This window comes from Harpia harpyja, chromosome Z, assembly GCF_026419915.1.
Source record: "Harpia harpyja isolate bHarHar1 chromosome Z, bHarHar1 primary haplotype, whole genome shotgun sequence".
Lineage (NCBI taxonomy): Eukaryota > Metazoa > Chordata > Aves > Accipitriformes > Accipitridae > Harpia > Harpia harpyja.
The window spans coordinates 30,499,737-30,519,195 of record NC_068969.1 but is presented as its reverse complement, the minus strand read 5'-3'; the positions used below and the strand labels follow the sequence as shown (position 1 = coordinate 30,519,195).

At 42.4% G+C, this 19,459-nt stretch overlaps 1 protein-coding gene across 1 annotated transcript; it reads right to left on the bottom strand.

Moving 5' to 3' along the window:
- Positions 1-3,976: 3,976 nt before the first annotated feature.
- Positions 3,977-18,202, bottom strand: ARRDC3 (arrestin domain containing 3). Its single transcript, XM_052777361.1, has 8 exons — positions 17,727-18,202; positions 14,216-14,297; positions 11,550-11,697; positions 10,200-10,302; positions 9,553-9,809; positions 8,982-9,144; positions 7,997-8,151; positions 3,977-6,565 (listed from the first exon to the last, which is right to left on the bottom strand). The coding sequence occupies exons 1-8, from the start codon at positions 18,004-18,006 to the stop codon at positions 6,509-6,511; spliced, it is 1,245 nt and encodes a 414-aa protein (XP_052633321.1). The 5' UTR covers positions 18,007-18,202; the 3' UTR covers positions 3,977-6,508.
- Positions 18,203-19,459: the final 1,257 nt, after the last annotated feature.

Below are 19,459 nucleotides of genomic sequence, written 5' to 3'. Positions count from 1 at the left end.
TTCCTATATTGCAACTGCCTACTTACTAGGTCATACCATGAAAAAAAAAGTAAGTTTTATACTAGGAATTCACAAGCCTTCTATCTAATCACTACTCCTTGTGTTTTTTCAATAAAAAGATGGGTTTGGGGAGGAAATGTATAGTGGCTTTTCAAGTGCATTCTGGGAAGGCATTTCAGGTCAAAAAGGTAGATGAAAGGGATTTTCTTTGAGGAATTCCAGCTTTATATGAGGCTTTATTGGTGGCATAGGATATAAGAGCAAACAGAAGCACAAAAAGAAGTAGAATGTTTTGAAGCATTAACAAATTTGAATAAAATACAGGAAAGGGAAGACAGTGAAGGGATTAAGAGAAGATTGTTACCTCCTTTGAATTACTTTGAATTATAAGGGAAAAAAGGGGAACATCAGAAAGAAAAGTAAGCACAGTCTTGTGGTTTGAAAGTTAATTTATACTACATTGTTCTACTTCTGCACAGGCCAAGTATTGTTTTCTTCATTTATTTTGTTTGGGAGGATAGCTTTATGCGGTACAACTGATGAATCGCTTTATTGCTTTAGAGGTGCGCAACTCTGTCACAATAAATGGTGTTTGATGCACTAAAAAAATAATGGGCAGCAGTAAAACTGTCTTTCCTGTCTTAGTCTGTTAAAAGATAGGTAAGTGAACCATTTAGTTTAATTTATGGGAGATAATTAAATAGCTGTAAAACACTGACGCAGGTTTCTCTTTGTTTATACCACATATTTAATATTGAAATAATTTTTTAAATAGGAGCTGAAGATGTTACAGTGATCTATTCTCTTAGCAATCCTAACCAGGAAAAAATGGGCTGCTTACAGAAGAAATGGACCAGTGTTGACAGAATTCAACTGATTTAGGATAAGCTCCAAAACAAGGGTGTAAATAATAAAGAAGTCATTTGTTAATCAGAAATCACTACCCGGTGAATACTTTACACCTTTTACAAAGCTACTGAACCACAGAGTGAGTTATTAAATTCTGTTTCTTAGCTGATGGGCAATCATGATAGATTTGCCTTGAATGTTGCTATGACCATCTCCAGTGGGAAGTTTCATTTTGATTCTAGGCAGTCCAATGACAGCAAGGCCTTGCTTAGATCTGGGCAACTGCATTAATTTGCAGATAAAAATAAATAATGTTAGGTTTTGCAGTAATTTTTCCCCTCCTCCTATGTTCCCTCCGTGTATTCAGCTGAAAACAAAAGTATCCTACCTCCTTTGAGAACAACTGAATGGCATCACATTCATAGGTTCATTTTAGAAATAACATTTATTAAACCAACAAATAGCTAACGGGTCCTGGCCTCCCCATCCCCAAGCATTTGGTGGAGAGTTGGCGAGTCAAAGGCACGCTTTATCCTGGCGAGACTCGAGATGGAAGGCGAGAGTCCCTTGGCAGTGATGCGCAGGAGTGATGGGGACCACTGTGAACTAGGTCGTTCCCTCTGGTGTCCCCAGCTGGAAACCCTGCAGGGAGCTGCTTGTGGCAGACAGAATGCACCATCTTAGAGAGATTTTGTTTTTTCTTCTGTAAGACATCAGACTTTACTGCTGGAGCGGCAGAGAATGAACGCATAGTGCTAGGCTTTGCACTTTGATAGTAGCTTCTGGATGGGCTTTTTTTTTTTAATTATATATTCCTACCCCCCTAAAAATAAATCTCCTAAACGACTTTATGTTATGTTTAAAGCTCTCACCTTCTCTGTTCTAGGACATTGTCTTTCATCCAAATACGACAAACATTTATCATAGCAAGGTGCCTGAAGCAAACTCAAAACACACGTGTCCTTCTGAACTCTGTTATCTTCCCCGTTATGAGCTGGATTAGATGAAAGGTACACTCTTCAACTCAGATTTCGTGGCAGCACCTGGCCTCTGCTCAGAAGCTACCACTGTCCTAATGTCCACTAGGTCAGGAGATAGGGACATCCAGCTCTAAAAATAGCAAGCTGTAGCTAGGTCAGGGAGTTCTAGGAGTGAATGATTGCTGGCAGAAGAAATAGGTTACTTTTCTCCTATTTCCAGGGTATGGTCTGGAAGGCAGGTGGAATGTGCCTGACAATGTGCCTTTGCAAGTGGTTTTCACTAAACAAACAAAATCAAGGAGCTGTGCTTGTAGCCCTGCCGTGGAAAGCTCAGGTGGCTGGAGTTTATGGCAAGTTAGTGGTTTGTTTCTGCAAAAGAGAAAAGGGCTTAAATCTAGAAAGGGGTTAAAAAGTGCTAGATACATGTTTTAGCTAGATAATTGCCAGAAAAGATGTTGATCAATTTTGCAGCATTGCATTGCACCTCTCAGAAGCTGAAGTGCTCAAGCATTGTAACTTGCTGCCCTGCCGTACACTTTTATGGACAGATGATGTGGAAGAGAAAATAGTTTTGCATCTTGGTGTAGCACAGATCTGTATGTGCACACATGTATTTTAATGCTCAGAAATAAGAAACATTTACATTAAAAAATTGGATCTCAAGTAATAGAACTTCAGTAACTTCCAACTTTAATAATGCTGACAAGAAAGCTAAGCTTAAATTGTTAAGTAGAGGTGCTGGTCTAAAAATGTGAGATTTGAAGAACATGTTGCATAGAACTGCTTCAAGTGTGTGTCCCTTAAATGATGCTAATTTAAACTCTAACATTGCCACATAGCATTAGAAACTTGGTTACTTTGTGCAGGTATTAGAAAAAGAATATTGTCGCTCAGGTATGAAAGAGGTTCAACTAGATGAGCAAAATGAGAGACAAGCTTTTTTGTTTCTTAGTGGTTTGAACCAGAACTCAGGCAGAAATGATTAATAGTGTTACTAATAGGGGGAAAAAAACCCTAAAAAGTCTGCCTGCATTCTCCATCATAACAAACTCAAAATTAAACTGAAACGCTCCGTTTCAGAGAGTGAGGTCCTACTGTTTGTATCACGTATGGCATTTGACCAGACGTCTGGGCTGTCCGCCTAACCAGCTGCACCATTAAATCGAGGGTACGTACTACGGGAACGCAGCGGTCCCTGCTCCCCGAACACCAGCCGAGAGGAACGGGGCTGGCCAGCCACCCGAGCCCCTGGCTGCTCGCCTGCTGAACCTTCTCTTAGGTCAAACAACATGTTGATACTGAAGGATGACGACAATCCATTTTGTCAGAGGTTCAGCTCTGCGTGGTATGCGGAAGCCTGACGCCGGTGGCAGGGCCTTGCCGGTGGCACACTGGGGAGCTCTACGAATACATCGCAGGTGGACATCTTCAACACCTGGTCACACCACAGCTCCAAAGGGAACAGCAACAGGCACCCCCTCCAGACCGCCTCGCCAGACCACCTCCCGAAGCTCCAGCTGCACGCCAGACCTTTGGATTCGGTCGCTCCCCTTCCCCGACTTCCTCCCATCCCCACCAAAATGCGTCTTGCCCCCTCCCTGCGCCCCCCAGCCCTATCTCATGGAAGGGACCAGATGCCTGGAATGAGGGTCACCACAGCTGCAGTGATAGACAAACACGGTGTCCTGGAAAAGCATGCCTGGTCCCACCAGTTCCTGGCACTTTCCCATGGAGGAAGCTGTAGTTTCCCATCTGGGAGCCAGCCCCAAAAGGTCACCGACATAAATAAAAGGGGCCAAGGGTGCTGAGACTGGACTTGGTGGTGCTCAGGTTCTAGAAATAGCTTTTCCCTACCTAGTTTGAGACAGGTACTACATGCGTTCCTGTATCAAGTTCCTTATTATGTAATCCTTGTGGTTACGATTTTATACATAGACATGTTTTGAATAAACTATTTAGGTCATGTATAATAACTTGTAACATGTAAAAGCTTTTTTTTTTTTTTAAAAAAAAAAGTTTATTTTCCACGAGGAAGAGCAATAGGAAAAATTAAACTGTTTTCCACATAGTTTTCTTGAAACAGAGTCTACAAGGACATATTCAGCACCAAAACTAAAAACAAAAAAAGTACAAACAGCCATAGAATATAATCTATAAAGCAAACATTTAATATTGCACTTTGTTTCTCTAATGTTTGGATTTTACTTACTTTTTCCTAATTCAGATCAGAATTCTATACCAAATACTGGGCTACAGCTGTGAACCTCATGTTTTGTAATGCTGAGAATTGACCAATACTTGTGGAAGAGTAATGCCTCTGAACAACTACCAACGTAATTTAAACATAAAGTCTTTATTTGATAAAAGTTACAGAATTTTTCACTCTAATCACAAAGGCTGTGATGCCATGTCAACTACTACGATATTGGTCAATCCTGCTTCATATGCAGTTTTCCATTATACTGTGGTAAGTACTTTAATGCTATGTATATCAGCAATTGTTCCCTAGTCTGTTAAAGTAACAAAAAAGGAAAAAAAAGTAAAACCACCAAATGCCCTTTTATGCCAACGATCCCATCAGCTTTTAAAATTGTCTGGTTGGAGAGGGTAGAGGGAAGGGACATTCACAAAATTGGCCTAATAACATAAGACATCACCCAATTTCCTTCTCGTCCAATATTCTTGCTCAAAGCCCAAGCCTTTTAACTGAATCACTTAAAACGTGACTCATTTATATTTTATCACCCTGTTGTCATTTTTGAAACATGAATTATTGTTCATGTTCTCATAAAGGCCACTTATGGAAAAGCCTACTTTGTCGCATTTATGAAGCCTTAAAAGCAAGGCAGATGTTCATAAGAACGAGCACCATGCAGAAACACCAGCCTCCCCTCTCCCGCTCCCTTCTGAGCTCTTTTATTGCACAAGGAGATAGATACTTGATGGATTACATCTTGATTTAAGTCGTCAACACCAGAAGCGTGTCCCTTTGTCAATGGTCTGTGTTACACGGTTTCTGAAAAGGAAAGTTGACTTTTGTTGTAAATCTCTAGCATGTAAGTGCTGTTATTTGTGTTAACACATCTAATAGCTCCATTGCACTCTTTTCTTCGTTAGGGCACACTCAAGGGTGAGTGCTCTTTCCATGGCATTTCTTGCATTCTGAATGAAAATGTAGTAAAATTCACTGTTCTGTTTGTTTTAAAGCTCTTGAGAGTACCACAGAAGATGCAATCATCAAAGCAATTCTAGCTGAGTATGGCTGGTAACACTGATCTTGCCCAGTTTAATTATACTTCTAGTCTTACTATGTTTACAGTATCATAAACCCTGAAGATAATACAAAGTGCACAAACTGAGCTCTTCGCATAGTCCAAGCTTCTCCTGCAGTTTGAAATATACTTTCTACTAGAGACTCATTACATATAGAATTTTTGGTGATTAGGTAACTATATATAAAAATAAATTTACTTTCCCTTCCCATCCCTACTACTTGAGAAATCACTCTGTCTATGAATCCTAGACAGTGTATGACTATTTCCTTTTAAAATTCTTTTCAGGATGAGCTGGTGGCTGCTGGTGCTGCTTTCATTTGTGCCTTTTTTTTTTTTAAAGCTTCACAACTTGAACATCTTTTTTTGTAATGTAGAAAGAGAAATGGGAATGCGGGTGGGTTTTGTAACTTTTGTGTATGTCCCTATTCCAGATCCCCCTCTCGAATAAAGAACAAAAACAAAACACAAACACAAAACGAAGAAGTAACTCAACAGTGCAACATAACAAAACAAATAGCATTCCAACAGTTTGGCAAGTGATGAGTTCACCTGAGATTAAGTGATTTTTAGGCAGTCTGTAACAAAATGCTGCTTTTGTGGTAATAGTAGAAAGGCAACAAATTCTCAAAAGAAATCAGGAAGATATACAATCTTGATGAAGTCTATTAGTTTCTATCAGCTCTCCACCCCCCACCCTATCCCCACATCTGTTGCGTATCTACTACAGTAGGCTGCAAAACATACAGCAAGAAGAATTGGCTTGAAGGCATTTGATGTTTGTAAATAAATCCACAATAGGATCCAAGCTGAAGAGGTGATACATGATCAGCCTACTAGGACAATTCTGAGCATGTGCATATGCAGGTAAAGTCCAGGCTACATTAAATTAAAAAAAGAAAAGTCAGTGCATTTGTCAAAGTCTGTTGCTGTTGTTTTTTTGCCAAAGCTTTCTTTTGCTCCTTATTGTGCGGACCACAAACAAGAAGGGGGGTAACAACAGTCCGGCATAAATGAGAAAAAGCTGTAGTGACACTGAACCGCACAACATAAGCAATGAGCATGTGCAAATTTCCAAACCATTAAGAGGAAACCATCCCTCTTACAATGTGGTTTGAGTGTTTTGACACACATGACTGTAGGTTAGTAAGGCTGCTCCTAGTATGTGCCAGTATTTAAGGGGGGGGTGGGGAGGAGGTGGGAAAGCTCAGGTCTTCAAGCATGTGGAGCAGTCCTACAGTGATACTGTAGGCTTCAGAGCATGATCACAGGTTGTTTTCACTTATTCACCATACAGGCAAGAGCAAAACCACTTCTTTGAAAGTGTGTCTCCACTATGATGCCTTGACCTTCAACATGGCAAGTATGATTCAAAACCCGAGTCAAGTCAGCTTTTTACGGATTCCTTCAACGAGAGGGGCAAGATGGTCTGTCATCTGTGGGCTGATCTGGGTTTGGATCAATCTAACCAAAAGAGGAAAAAAACAACAACAAAGAAAAAAAACCCCCAAGGCATTTTTAGAGTCAATTGCTAGAAATAAACCAATCCCAACAAAACCCCACCAAAACTGACAAGTTTAAGACAATCATAGTGATAAATGTCATTCCCAATCCACAGGTTATTAAAATAACTGAAAAACCTCTAGTCAATTATACAAAACTTTGAATGAAACATTAGTAACTTAGTGGAAAATGTTAAACTACAGGTTGATGGTAATTTAAGGGTAAGCACAAGGAACTAAAAAAACTTGAAAAAACCTGCTTTAGTAGCACAGGAATCTTCAATTGTTTACTGGACAGTAAAAAGACAACTCATCACTAGGAATGTAACTTAAAATATTTAATTGATTTCAGAAGATGTTTTTCTTCAAAAGACACAAAGTTATTGTAAAAAGTCATCCTACTTTTACTTTACAAGTCATTCATCCTCATACACCCCATAAAATGTCTTAGAGGTTCATGCGTTCCACACCTTACCTCTTCTTCCTTTCTACAAAAGGAAGAAAGGGAATAACCTGCTAACTTCAGTCTCCAAAACTGGATAGTAAGAATTGTTAAAGTGTACAGTATGTAGTTTAGTCAACATTCTTATCAGTTGATTTTATATAACCATTTTTTTAGGACAAAAAAGCCTTCTTTCTAAATCTTTAAGTACTTAAAATGAAAAGGACTTGAGTTGTACTCCAGGGTTAAGCTATGGAGGAGTTCTCAGAAATCTCCAGCACACAAAAACCATACTCCTCTCTGCCCACTCAGTAGCAGATTACTGCTTCAGGAAGAGAAGAAAAGAAAAAATCAACAGAGGGTGAATTCAGGCAACATGTAGCTGAAGGACACTATTTAACTTCTGTCCTATACCACTTTTTCCTGAAAAATATGGAGACGGAAAGCTTTTGAAGTTGTCATGGTTATTGAGTGGCTTTCACAGCATTAAAAATGCAGCCAGGGATGTTGGAGAAGTCAGAAAGACTGCCTTTCTGACTTCTCTACATGGAACCTCTGAAGGCACTATGTACACAGAACCAAAGACGCACAGTAGTTTTAGAAAGAAGTAGAGCTGAAAAACATTACTATGTTGTGCATCTATAGACCCAAAATGCTGGTGTTAACCAATACAATATATTATATATGTAATGTAAGATATTAATTAAGTTGCTAAGAGGGTAGACAACAGTTTGGAAATTTCTACAAAGCATTAGAATTGTGAAGAATCCTGAAAACTCTTGATGCAATCCACCTGCACTTTGTGAAAATGAAGTCACCTTATCCCCTGTTCATAATTTTAATGATTTCTCCTGAGTTTTAGGAAGGAGAAACAGCTTTCTACATTTATTCCACAAGACAGAATTCAGAAAAGCAGTGAATTAATCATCATATTCTGTCTGAGGTACCTACTTCCGAATAGAGTGGTGGAGGCAGAAAACGGAACTCCTGGATATATGCAAACAATGGTCCTGGAAGTGCTCTCTCAAAGTCATCACAAGCACCTATGGGTGCAAGGCTGGACTGTCTTTGTTCCTCCGTGACCACTTCTGCATAGCTAGGAGGTGCTGCAGGGAAAAAGGCACATACAGTTCAAACAAAGTTCTTACGCATGTCAAAATATGTAACACGATAAATATTAAACTTCTATCATTGTAAAATGTACCATCAGGTAAGTAAATTACTTCAGTGACTTTTTAAGTTATTAAACATGAAAAGGACGGTAGGCTGTTTTGTTTTATTGTAAGGTTATGCTCAAATCCAAGAGCACACTGACCACTGCTTATTGTGGCCTAATTATCCCCTTGAAATTTAAAGCATACCCAGAATGCTAGATTTCTGCACAGGTAGGAATGATAGAACATTGCATTCCTCTGGACTCCACAAACCTGAGTCTGGGACTTGTACATAAAAAAGGGATGTTTATTAGGTATGTGAAAACAAAGGGAAGGAGACACAGAGTTTCTCCTTTCACAAGAGGTATTTCCCACTGCAATGAATTACATTAACTTTTCACAAAGCCTTGGCTACTAAGGCTGGTAAAGGACACCATAAACTGCTATTTTGACAGGTTACAATGCCTTATAACCAAAGATGCAATTGGGATACTGGAGGCAAATTAATTCTGCACAGGTACAATGGCATCCTCTGTTTTCACTTGTGCCAGCTTCCAAGCAGCTGGCATTTCACTGCCTGTCCTTGAGAGAGGAAGGCAGAGAGGGAACTCTGTTCTTCTACAGAGAACAAGCAGGTGGCAAGGAAACACCCACAAGGGATTTCCTGTGGGCTTTATTATGAAGGATATAATTTGGATCTGTTTGCACAATAGCAATGAATAAAGCAGACAAAAATCAAAACAAGACTAGCAAATTGATTGGGATTTGTATTGTCAAGTTACCTTCTGGTCTTTCAGGCAATGTCAGACCAAGCCAATTCATGTTCATGCTACACTGGCTGCTCACACTTGATGTTCTGCTACCAAATGGGTGTAGAGGAATGGTACCAATGACCAGCGGCAAGTTAAGGAATAAATCCATGGCGCCTGGAATATCAACGTATACCTGAAGAACAACAACAACAAAGAGGTGTATAAGCACTTTGTAATGATTAGACTAAGGTTCCACAGCATTTTCCATGAGGAACTTAAGTTTCTTATTGTCTGTTTTAGGGCCAATGCCCCTATGGAGTGAAAAAGCTCCCCGAGTCAAAAGCAGCTCAAGATTCTTAACATGAGCTCTCACACGGAACTGTTGCCTACTCGTAACACATTTGCTCAGCTGGCACTCCGTAACTTTTTAAGAACATGCATGATTTAAACTGAATTTATTTACAGAACTCCTGTCAGGACACTAATAATAGGGTATGTATTTCTTTTGTAACTAGTTGGCATAGAACGCTTTGTTAGCAATTTGCAAGAAATGATGGGAACTACTCACGCTCAAGTGAAACACACCATCCGATGTACATACCATCAGTGAATACTCCACACGGATTATACTACAGTCGAGGATCGAAGGGGAAACAGGTGGAATTTTCAACTGTTTGCCATTCCAGGTTTCTGTTTTGCCAGATGACAAGGATTCCCCACGCAGGTTGGCAACAAGCTGTTTGACTTCCTTCATTTTCCCTTTGGCATAAAATGCCTGTGTTTGGTAAATGGCTGCCTTTGGCACCACCACACGGGAAGAGCAGTTCTCAATCTCAGCAAAGATCTGAATTGATTCACCTGAAACAAAACAGAATTTTACATTCTCTTTACATTTACAAGGCAGCTTAAGCAAATTGCCACATTCTGTTATAATGCACTAGATGCTGCTAGCAATGCTCTACCCTCAAAAACATCCACTGATGCCAAAAGCATATAGGACCACCACGAGCAAATCTAAAAGAAAAATGTACAGGTCTCATAGAAGCAGATGTCCTTCAACAATTTGGAGACACAGCTAGCATTAGTTAACAGAATTAGTCACAGTTAAGAAAATATCAAGACAATTGCTGAATGCAGACTGAGGTGTAAGAACAGTTTAAATATTTCATTTATATAAAAGCAGCAAGCACAAACTGTTGTTTTAAAAGGGAAGGAAAAACACTTCCTATAATTACTTCTGTTACATACCTGGGGTGTAGCCCTTCCTTTCAATTTTGGCACTTAAGGATATGGGGCCTGAGGTACAAAACCAACAACAGAGAGTCTTTTCTTTTGTGCCTGCTTGGGGTGACTGCAAGAAAAGAACAACATTGCCCGTTTTCATTAAGAGTTCCATGAATCTCTTTATCTGTTTTGACCAGCATAAAAAGTTATCTTCATAATATACTTATTATTTTGATAAACATAGCTAGTTTTATTTGGAGGAAGAAAAACCTCAAGCAATTTAAACAGCACTGTGCAGATATAAGGTTTATTCTAATCCCACTACTCATTAACACTGCTTTTTCTGCTACATTTCCATACTACAGTCAGACTTAAAACAGTTTTTATACATAAATACTGTATAACTTAAGAAAAAGCTTTATAGCCTACATTATCCCAACATATAGTTAGCAGAGCTTTTAATTTATCAGTAAACTAGAACATCTCTCAAGTACATTGCATTTCAGAAACAATAACTAAGCTGAAGTTCTGTAACCTTGACTCCTGCTATTTCCTCTGCTCTGGAATGACCCCATTTCATCTATATTAAACAGACTTCGTTATTTTATATTTCAGGACTTAGGACTTGATCGAAAGACCACTGAAGTCAAATGGGAGTCCTTTGATTTTAATGGAATTTGCACAAGGCCAACGTCCCTTTGCAAGTCTGATTTTTCACCCATACAGACAAGAAACCTATTTCAATGGACTCTGAGGTTTTTTTCCCCCTCCATAGATTAGAATTTGAGGAAGAGGAGGAGAAAAAAAAAAAAAGAAAAGGAATTTTAGGCTGAATTGAAATCAAAACCTCATTGAAAGCAGATGTGATACTGAAAATATTTTAATGAAATGACATTTCAGAATTTATTATACAGATTTGTGATAATTTCCCCCCATTGGTAGAAAACCATCTATATGGAAATTATCCATTATGCACGCCAGTACATTTTTTACTTTGCATTTTTAAGTTAGCAGTCTCTCACTATAGTATTCTTTTACATTTCACTGTTCCTTCCACAGATTATTCAAAATCAAAGAGGAACAGCTCTCAGAATTTTCGTTCTCAGTGACGTTTTACAATTTAGTATTACCAATTTAAATTGACAAAGCCTTTTTACATATCTTAGAAGTGAAGCAACTCCAAGTACAGGAAAACATAGCTTTCAAAATACCAGTAGTTACAGAGCTGCTGAACTGATGCAGTACTTAAAAGATCAGCTGTAACTACACTAGCAAATAAATATTAGGTAAAATTAGATGTGGTATTGTTTCAGTTATTATACTTCATTGTTTTTATGCCAGAAACAAAGAATGAGTAATTCTGTCAATTCTTACCAGTAATGAAGGAGTGTTGATATCTATATGTTCAAAGACTGTAAATTCCTTCTTTAATTTTACTGGTAGAAACCAAGGCCTATGCAATTCGGCTTTCACCCAATAGCGCACACTGCCATGTCTGCCTTCGAATGAGGTAGCAAGTGGTCTGTGCAGGACACAAAGGTCAAAATTGAGTAATGTCTTTCTGTCCAATAATGACACAATTGATCAGATCAGGGATTAGTATGTAGAATGGCATTTTTAATGCATTATAGTATTTAATGCAGCGTAACTTATTTGCAAAGTTTCCATCCCTCAGAAAAATTCAAGATTAAAGATCAGAGGAAAAAAAAATTATCTCCAATTCATCCTACTATAGTTTTGCAGAGATTTTAAAAATCAATTGAAGAATTGTACTAGAAAAAGCCAGGAGAGTACACAGTTCCTTTAAACTTAAAGAGGCCACTTTCAGTTCTGGAGTAAAGCATGCCCTTTTAAGGCCAAATTATGACTACCAACTTAAAATTAGCATTAGCATCAACCAATTATTGTTTCGGATACCGTATTTTGTAAATCATTGTCTATTGTCCACTTGGCTGGTATCTCAGTGTCAGGTTAATTTTAGCTGTAACTCAGCACTTTCGTAGTTTGTTTCACCTTAAGCAGAGTTAATATTTCAAGTTCTGAAGAGAGAGGCTATTTTGAGTACCTTCTAATCTTCCTCTACCCTGACAAGACCAGCTTAAAACATTTATATTGCATATGGCTGTACATTTATAAGCATATATATACATAAAAACATCAAGCCTATTCTGCTCTGAACTTTTGACAGATGAAAGAAGTCCTTTTTGGGAGCTGGAGGCAAAACGATGTGGAAAGGATCTCCAAACCTTTCAGCATCACCTTTTTTTCCTGTAACATCATAAAATGAAAGACAGAAGATCTTTATATTCCATTTATCTCCAATTAACAGTAGTTTTCTGTAACTTATTTTTACACAAGTCATTTTCTTCTATCATACTATGTTTTGAATACATTGTAATATATAAATTATTTGCAAACCTTCCCTATCTTCCACAGGGAATACTACTAGCCATGCTACTACTAACTAAAATGATTCTTTCAGTTACACATTTGACTTCTCTATTTGCACATCTGAGGTTTTTACTTTATTTCCCTAATAATCCAAATGAAAGGATTTTCTAATCGGTCTTTAGTATTTCATCCTGCCCCATACTCTTTAGGGCAAAAGTCAGTAAGGCCAGTGTGCATCACCTTTCTTTCCACTGTTGCTCTTTAGTTTAAGTAAATTTTGGAAGTATTCTCTGGGCACAAAATGACAAGTAAGTAAGCAGTGTCAAACTTCTGTCTTTTAATACCAGCCTTTGTTTTTTCAGTATTATTAACAGCTGGTTTCACAGTTATTCCTTCAGGTCACTTAGACAAAGAACCTGTGCTTTGGCCAATGCTTGTGATATCTTGCTGACTATCTGCTTCACTTCAAGCTAGGCATTTCACATTCGTGTATAACGTTTGTTTTTTTTTTTTTTTTTGTATTTAAATGCCCCTTCCAACTCCAGCGAAGATCAGTATTAGCTTTCTTTTTGTAGTTGAGATTTTCAGAACGCTAAATTGTCTTTAAAAATCTCCATGTATACATGTCTTCTCCGCTGTTCCTGTAAGATCTACTGTAAAGTCTGGTGCTATTCACTTTCAAACTGACCTGCAGAAGTGTTTATCATCTGCAGGTTCTCCTAAAACCAGCACCTCTAATAAAGATGGTTTATTAGGTTGAATATTAGGTACTGAGCTATTTCACATAACACTGCCAAATTTTTTCAACCTTAATGACTTCACTGCTTGCCTTTTACAGCAAAAGGCTCCTTTTTCCATCCATGTTGAGACTCCCTCTGTTCCAGTGTACTTAATTTTATTGGAACTTGTATTTTTAGCTCATTTCCATATTGGTAACTCCTCTGTGTATAAATCTCCCATTCACAATGTCTACGTTACACATTTCAGACTCAGGTGGGTGTGGAAACAATCTTTATCTTAACACTTCTGCTCTCACTCCTGCTTCACCTTTGCTGAGACAAATGGGATTAGGTATCGGAGTTTTTCTTGCTTCATCCACTCATCCTTCTGCTTACTTCCATCCAGGCTTTCTGCATAAAGGCCAGCCTGGGTGCAGACAACCTATTTAAACTAGAACAACCTCCTCTTTTGTTCAAAGGTAGTTAAACTTGCCACATCTGTTCCAGACTAAGCCCAAACAATTCAGCTGTGATCTTATCTCTAGTTCTGCTAGCCTACATGGCTCCAGTAAACTGTTGGCTGGTTTAGAAGGTATCTCAGCCACTCTGCAGTACTCCAGCGATGGTTCAAATTCCTCTTCCTCCTCTTGGGAAGGGGTAAAATACTGGAAGACCTAGTAAGTCAGCAGGACTTGGTCAAAAGGAAGTGAGCAACTGGGCAGCAATGAGCTCCCGGTTTGTGGAAATAAAAAAAAAAAAGGAAACATGTCAGTTTAAAATCAACCTCTTCAGTTTAATGAGATTATGTCCTCCACTGCATGTCAGAGCACAATTTCTACTACCATTGAAAAGGTTTCCCCTCCACCCACAGCAGGAGTTTTGCTCAGACAGGTGGGCAGCAGGGTGCGAGGACTGCATGCAGGCACTTACGTCTGTGGAAGCTCAAAGCTGAATGCATATTCGTGCCTTCCCGAATGGATGGTGTGAAGGCCTTCTTCTGAATTGTCATCATCTAGGAGGGAAAAAAACCCAATATGCTATTCCACCTGTACACATTTTGTACATGACATGGGCTTCTCTTTCAGAATAAAAGGATTTACATACTCATTACAGCACTTGAGAACGTAGTGCAAGGGTCTCTGGTCCATTCGCATTAACTACCGGATGCAAGGACAAATCCTACCTACAGAAGAGTAGGCAAGATTGCCAGATTCACCTTACAGAGAAGCAAAGGTTAATTTGCTTTCATTTATGATCTTGCCTCTGAACACTGACACAGTTATAACTGCTGCCATTTCAAGGCCTGCCTGCAAAACCTGTAATGGAAATAATGCTTTCCACTGTGATTCTTAGTTAAAATGAAATAGAGATGGCTCTTTAACAGCATTAAGCAATCCGCATGAAGTCTGCTGTGTAAGATTAAATTTAGTAATTCGGCTTCCTTTTATCTCCTGCCCAGCAAGAGCGTCCACAAATTAATCACAAAAAAAAAAAAACCAAGGGGGAGGGGAAAAAAAAGGTTGTACAAGCACCACCTGGAAAGTACCAGAGGCACAGAAAATGGCAAGCTGCCCAATCAATGCTGTCTAGAGGTAAACTTTTTGGTTTTTTGATAGGTTAACTTGATCTTGCTTGGACAGCGAGATCCAGGTATTTGCTGGTTCCACCAAGAAAGCCAACCTTCATTTATGGTCATGATTTCTTGTACGCCTTTAAGCACTGCAACAAATCTGCAGTTTATTCTGACATAATTACCGTAAGACCAGAAAAATGCTGACTCCATCAAAATAGAAAGTTGAGAGAAAAATAACTGAGCACCTCGCACATAAAAAGGGCTGGAATAATAGAAGGGGATATAGGGAGACAATGCAAAAAGCAATCGCTTATACTTAATGGTCTGAAGCACTAATGGAGGCAGGCAGGCACACAGAAGGGTTTTAAGTTCCCATTGTCCTACAGAAATGCCGATGCTCCCTTTCCTGTCGTGCGCCGCAAACGCCGACAAAAATCTTTAAAAAAAGGTGAAACAAACCAAAAAAAAAAAAAAAGAAAAAAAAAGCCTCCACCAGCAAGCTGTCGACCAAATGCACCTTCAGCACACAGCGTCACGAAATACATGTCAGGAAAACGCGCCGAAATGGCGAGACAATATATATTAGCGTGAGGGTGGCTTGCCTTTTTGGTTTGTTTTTTGGTTTTTTTTTTTTTTTTGAGAGAGAGAGAGGGGGAGCGTGGCTTTTGGCGTTGGCTTGGCTCTATGTCCCCGCACGGCCACCTCCTCCTCACAGACAAGTTCTCCCCCCCCCCCTTTTCTGCCAGCTCAGCAGTCCCGCCGAGCCGGGCGGCCGCGGCGGAGCTGTGGTAAACAAGTGCTGAGCTGTCAATCAGGGGCCAGGCTGGAGCAGGAGCCGACCGGCCTAAACCGGCGCGAGCGGATCCCCAGCCAGCCGCTCATATACATACGGTATACGTTACACCCGCCGCATTCGCTCAGCAGCTCCGCTCCCCGCCGGCCGAGGGAGGGAGGGAAGGCGGGGCGCCGCCCGCCTTCTGCCGAGACCCCTCCGGGGACGTTACCGGTGTGTGTGGGGCGGTGGTGGGGGGCGATGGGGACGTGACTGGCGGCAGGGCGTCCCGCCCTCACAGAGGGGCTTCCCCCCGCGCCAGCTCCTCAGGGGAGCGCTCCCTCCCCGCCCCCGGGGGAGGCGGACGGGGGGGGTGGGGGTGCTGCCGGCGCACGCCGGCTGCGGGCAGGGGAACCTGCTCCCCTCACCCCCGCGGCCAACAGATCCTCCAATCCGCGGCTGGTATCGCCTTAGCAACAGGCCAACAAACCCCGGCCGGCCAATCAGGGGGAGGGCGGGGGGCCGGGTTTAGGATCGCCAGGTCCGGGGAGCGGCGCCCGGGGGCAGTTATCGAAAGGCGGGCGCCGGTAGCGGCCGACGGGACGCGGCCCTTCCCCGACCCCCCCCCCCCCCCCCCCGCGCTCCGCCGCCGCCACCGGAGGCTCTGCACCCTTCTGTCACCCGCGACCCGGAGGTGCGCGGAGTTTCGCTCGGGCGAGTGATTTCTGAGGCGGCGGCGTGAGGAGGGGTTTGAGCCACTTAAATCACCTCGTCAGCGAGCTCTGCAGGAGGCGTCAATTAAAACACCAAAAAAAAAAAAAGAAAAAAAAAGAGCCCCCCAGCTCTGCTGCAGCGTTCCTGTCAGAAACGCTCGGTAATGGGCTCGCTGCCGCCAGCAGAGCTCTTGAGAAATTACATTTTGGGTTTGGTTCCCCCTCCCCCAAAAGGAAAGGGAAATATCCCATCCCCGCAGTAAATAGGCGTATTTACAAAAAACATAAAAACCCAAACCCAACCAGGAAAAGCAAGCGGCACCGAAATTACATAACCGGTTTTTAACATTATTTTCTTGTGCTAGGGAATTAAGTCATCGCTACCACCTGACGCGTGCGGCCAATCTGCGCGGAGCAGGCGGCGCACCCCCCCCCCCCCCCCCCCCCCCCCCGGACCGGTCCCAAACAGGATTGAACCGCTTCGAACAAAGGCTGTGAACTTCGGGAAAAAAAAAAAATACCCCAAAACCCCACAAAACCCACCCCCCCCTACACACACCCCGGGCCCCGCTGCTGTCCGTCTGCCTTCTGCGGGGGGGTGGACCCCGTAGAGTGGGGACCCCCAGCAGCCCACGGCACTAATTGGGGGGGGGGGAACAGGAGGTCCTCGCCTCCCCAGTTTTGGGGAGGGATGCTCCCATACCTCAAACTACCCTCTTCCAGCCTCCCCCCTCCCCATTGCTCGCCATCAGAGCTTTTTGGACACATCTTTAAATTGGGGTGTCCCCCCCCCCCCCCTTCCCGAGGGGTGGGGCGAGGGAAATGAAAGAGATTTAGCCGGGAGAAGGTTAGAAAAAAAAAATATAAAATTACACGTGGGGTGGCGATAGCCATGTCAAAATAAGCCACGGGGAATCTATTAGCAGCCAATAAGCAGCCATCCTTAAAAACCCATCACATTCTCTGCCCGAAAAGCAGAACCCCCCGTGTGTCAAAAAGTCTGGTTTTATGCCTTCATTGTGTTTCAGGATTTGCCTGGATGCTGCCAGTAAAGTCGTTTACTGCTTATCTGGCTTTGATTTTACACCGATGCTCCCCACGGAGGGACAAATCCTGCTAATACTACTAGTGAAAAAAACCCACCCCCAAACGGTAATGCCATTAAAAAAAAAGTATTAATAAATGCCTGTGTTGAAGGGCAGGGAGATCAACCCAGCCCTGCTTGCGGGCACGGTACGGATCCATCTCCCGCAGCTTTAACAGGAAGGTAACGAATTGCATCCGTTAAAAAAGAACCAGGGACGCAAAGATGCATCCTTTTCCCGAAAATAGTAAGAATAAAAAAAACCCACCCCAAATTGCATTATGAAGGCACACTCTTACCTCTCTCGTGGCCGACCAGGACGTCCTTATGGGTGAAATACTCTACTTCTTCAGTGTAGTTCTGTGTATAGGCAGTGTTGGATCCAGCATTTCTCGATTCTGTCCAACGCACTTTCGCATGTCCCCTGGCATGGATTTTAAGCGATTTCACCCTAATTTCCCCAGTGACTTCTAAACTGACCCTTCCTGAGACTGTGTCCCCGCTGGAATAGACGGGGACATTGCTGTCGTTCAGACAGTCAAAGCTTATCGTCAAACTCTTTACTTTCCCCAGCACCATGATTTTATAGCAAAGAGTAGAAAAATAGACTTTAAAAAAAAAAAAAGGGAAGAGAGTCCCCCACCTCAAAAAAAAAAAAAATCCCCAAACCCCTCAGGGCAAAGAGCAACGGTGGCAGCACGTACCTTAAAACGCGCTCATGGGGACGGCAGGGAGCCCCGGCCCCAGCCCAACCGGCGCGGGGTGGGGGGGCGGGCGGGCGGGCGGGGGGGGGGCCCGGCCGCTGCTGCCGGTTCTCTCCCCACAAAGGCGCTACCGGAGCCGCCGCCGGTCCCGCCTTATAAGCCCGCTGACAAACAAGCCCCAACGCGCATGCGCCGCCCCGCCGCCGCCCCGCCCACCGCTCCTTGCAGACGGGGACCGTAAGGGCCCCCGCTGCAGCGGGTTGGGGAGGGGGGAGGGGGTCACACGACTTTTTGGGTGTCGTGCAAGGGCGGGGGGGGGACCCTGCTGGTCTCGGCGCTGCCAAACAGCGGTGCCTCTCCCCCCCCCCCATCCTGTTTGAGGGGTTACTTTTCCGCTGTTGGTTTGGTTTTTTTTATTTTAACCCCCGTTTCTTGGGTAAACGCTCTCGTGTTCGGTTCTTTTTTTAACGCTGCTTTGGTAATTCTTGCAGTTTTCCCCAGGTTTTCAACCAGGGGTGTGATGGTGGTGAGTATCTCCTCACTGTGCTTGGGGAGTGGGGAGGGGTTGCACAGAGGCGCAGCGCTAGAAGTTCAGACCAACAGTCAGAAGTTTTCAACGCATATGCCTGTATTCCCTGGCTTTCTCAAGTAAAAAAAAAAAAAAAAAGTCATTCATTTTTCCCTTGACGTGACACCTGGTGGAGGTTCTCATGCTTTTTTATCACGAAGATGTTCGGTTGTGTCCTGCGGGTGTCTTAAGGGACTTATGGTTTTGCACCATCTTGTGGTAAGGCTTCATCCTTCCTTCGGTCATAGACTCATTTAGGTTGGAGCAGAACTTTCAGATCACCGAGTCCAACCGTAAAGAGAGAACTCGCCAGAGAAGCAGAGGGGTCATAACTCCTCTCCTGCTAATGCTTTTCCTGTTGCAATCGTGTCTTTAGATGCAGTTGGTCTCATGCATATGTTTATTTGCACGTTCTTCCTCTTTTCTACAATTTAGAAGGTAATCGTGTCCTCCACGAGTCATAGAAACCACAACTCGGTGGCCCGCGGTTGCTGTAGGACGTGTGAAAGCTGGCAGCCAGACGGGATGCAGCTTCCATCCACGGAGCTCAGGCCACAGCTCCTGTCTTTCCAGTTCTGGCTCGGCTGTCACCATCCACCTCTCTCAGGGCGAATCTGCAGAGATGATGAAGAACACAGATGAAGCTGCCTTTTCTGGGAAGTTGAAGACCCAAATCTAGCTAGCCCAGTGGATATTCATGTGGATTTTTTTTTTTTTTGTAGTTATGTAGATAAGGAAGGGGACCTTCCTACATAATTGG

Coding starts and splice junctions, on each gene's coding strand:
- ARRDC3 (XM_052777361.1), bottom strand. CDS start 18,006: ATGGTGCTGGGGAAAGTAAAGAGTTTGACGATAAGCTTTGACTGTCTG. Junction 11,698..14,215: donor AGCTTTGAGCTTCCACAGAC/GTAAGTGCCTGC, acceptor TGTCCTGCACAG/ACCACTTGCTACCTCATTCG. Junction 9,810..10,199: donor AAGGAAGGGCTACACCCCAG/GTATGTAACAGA, acceptor GTTTTGTTTCAG/GTGAATCAATTCAGATCTTT.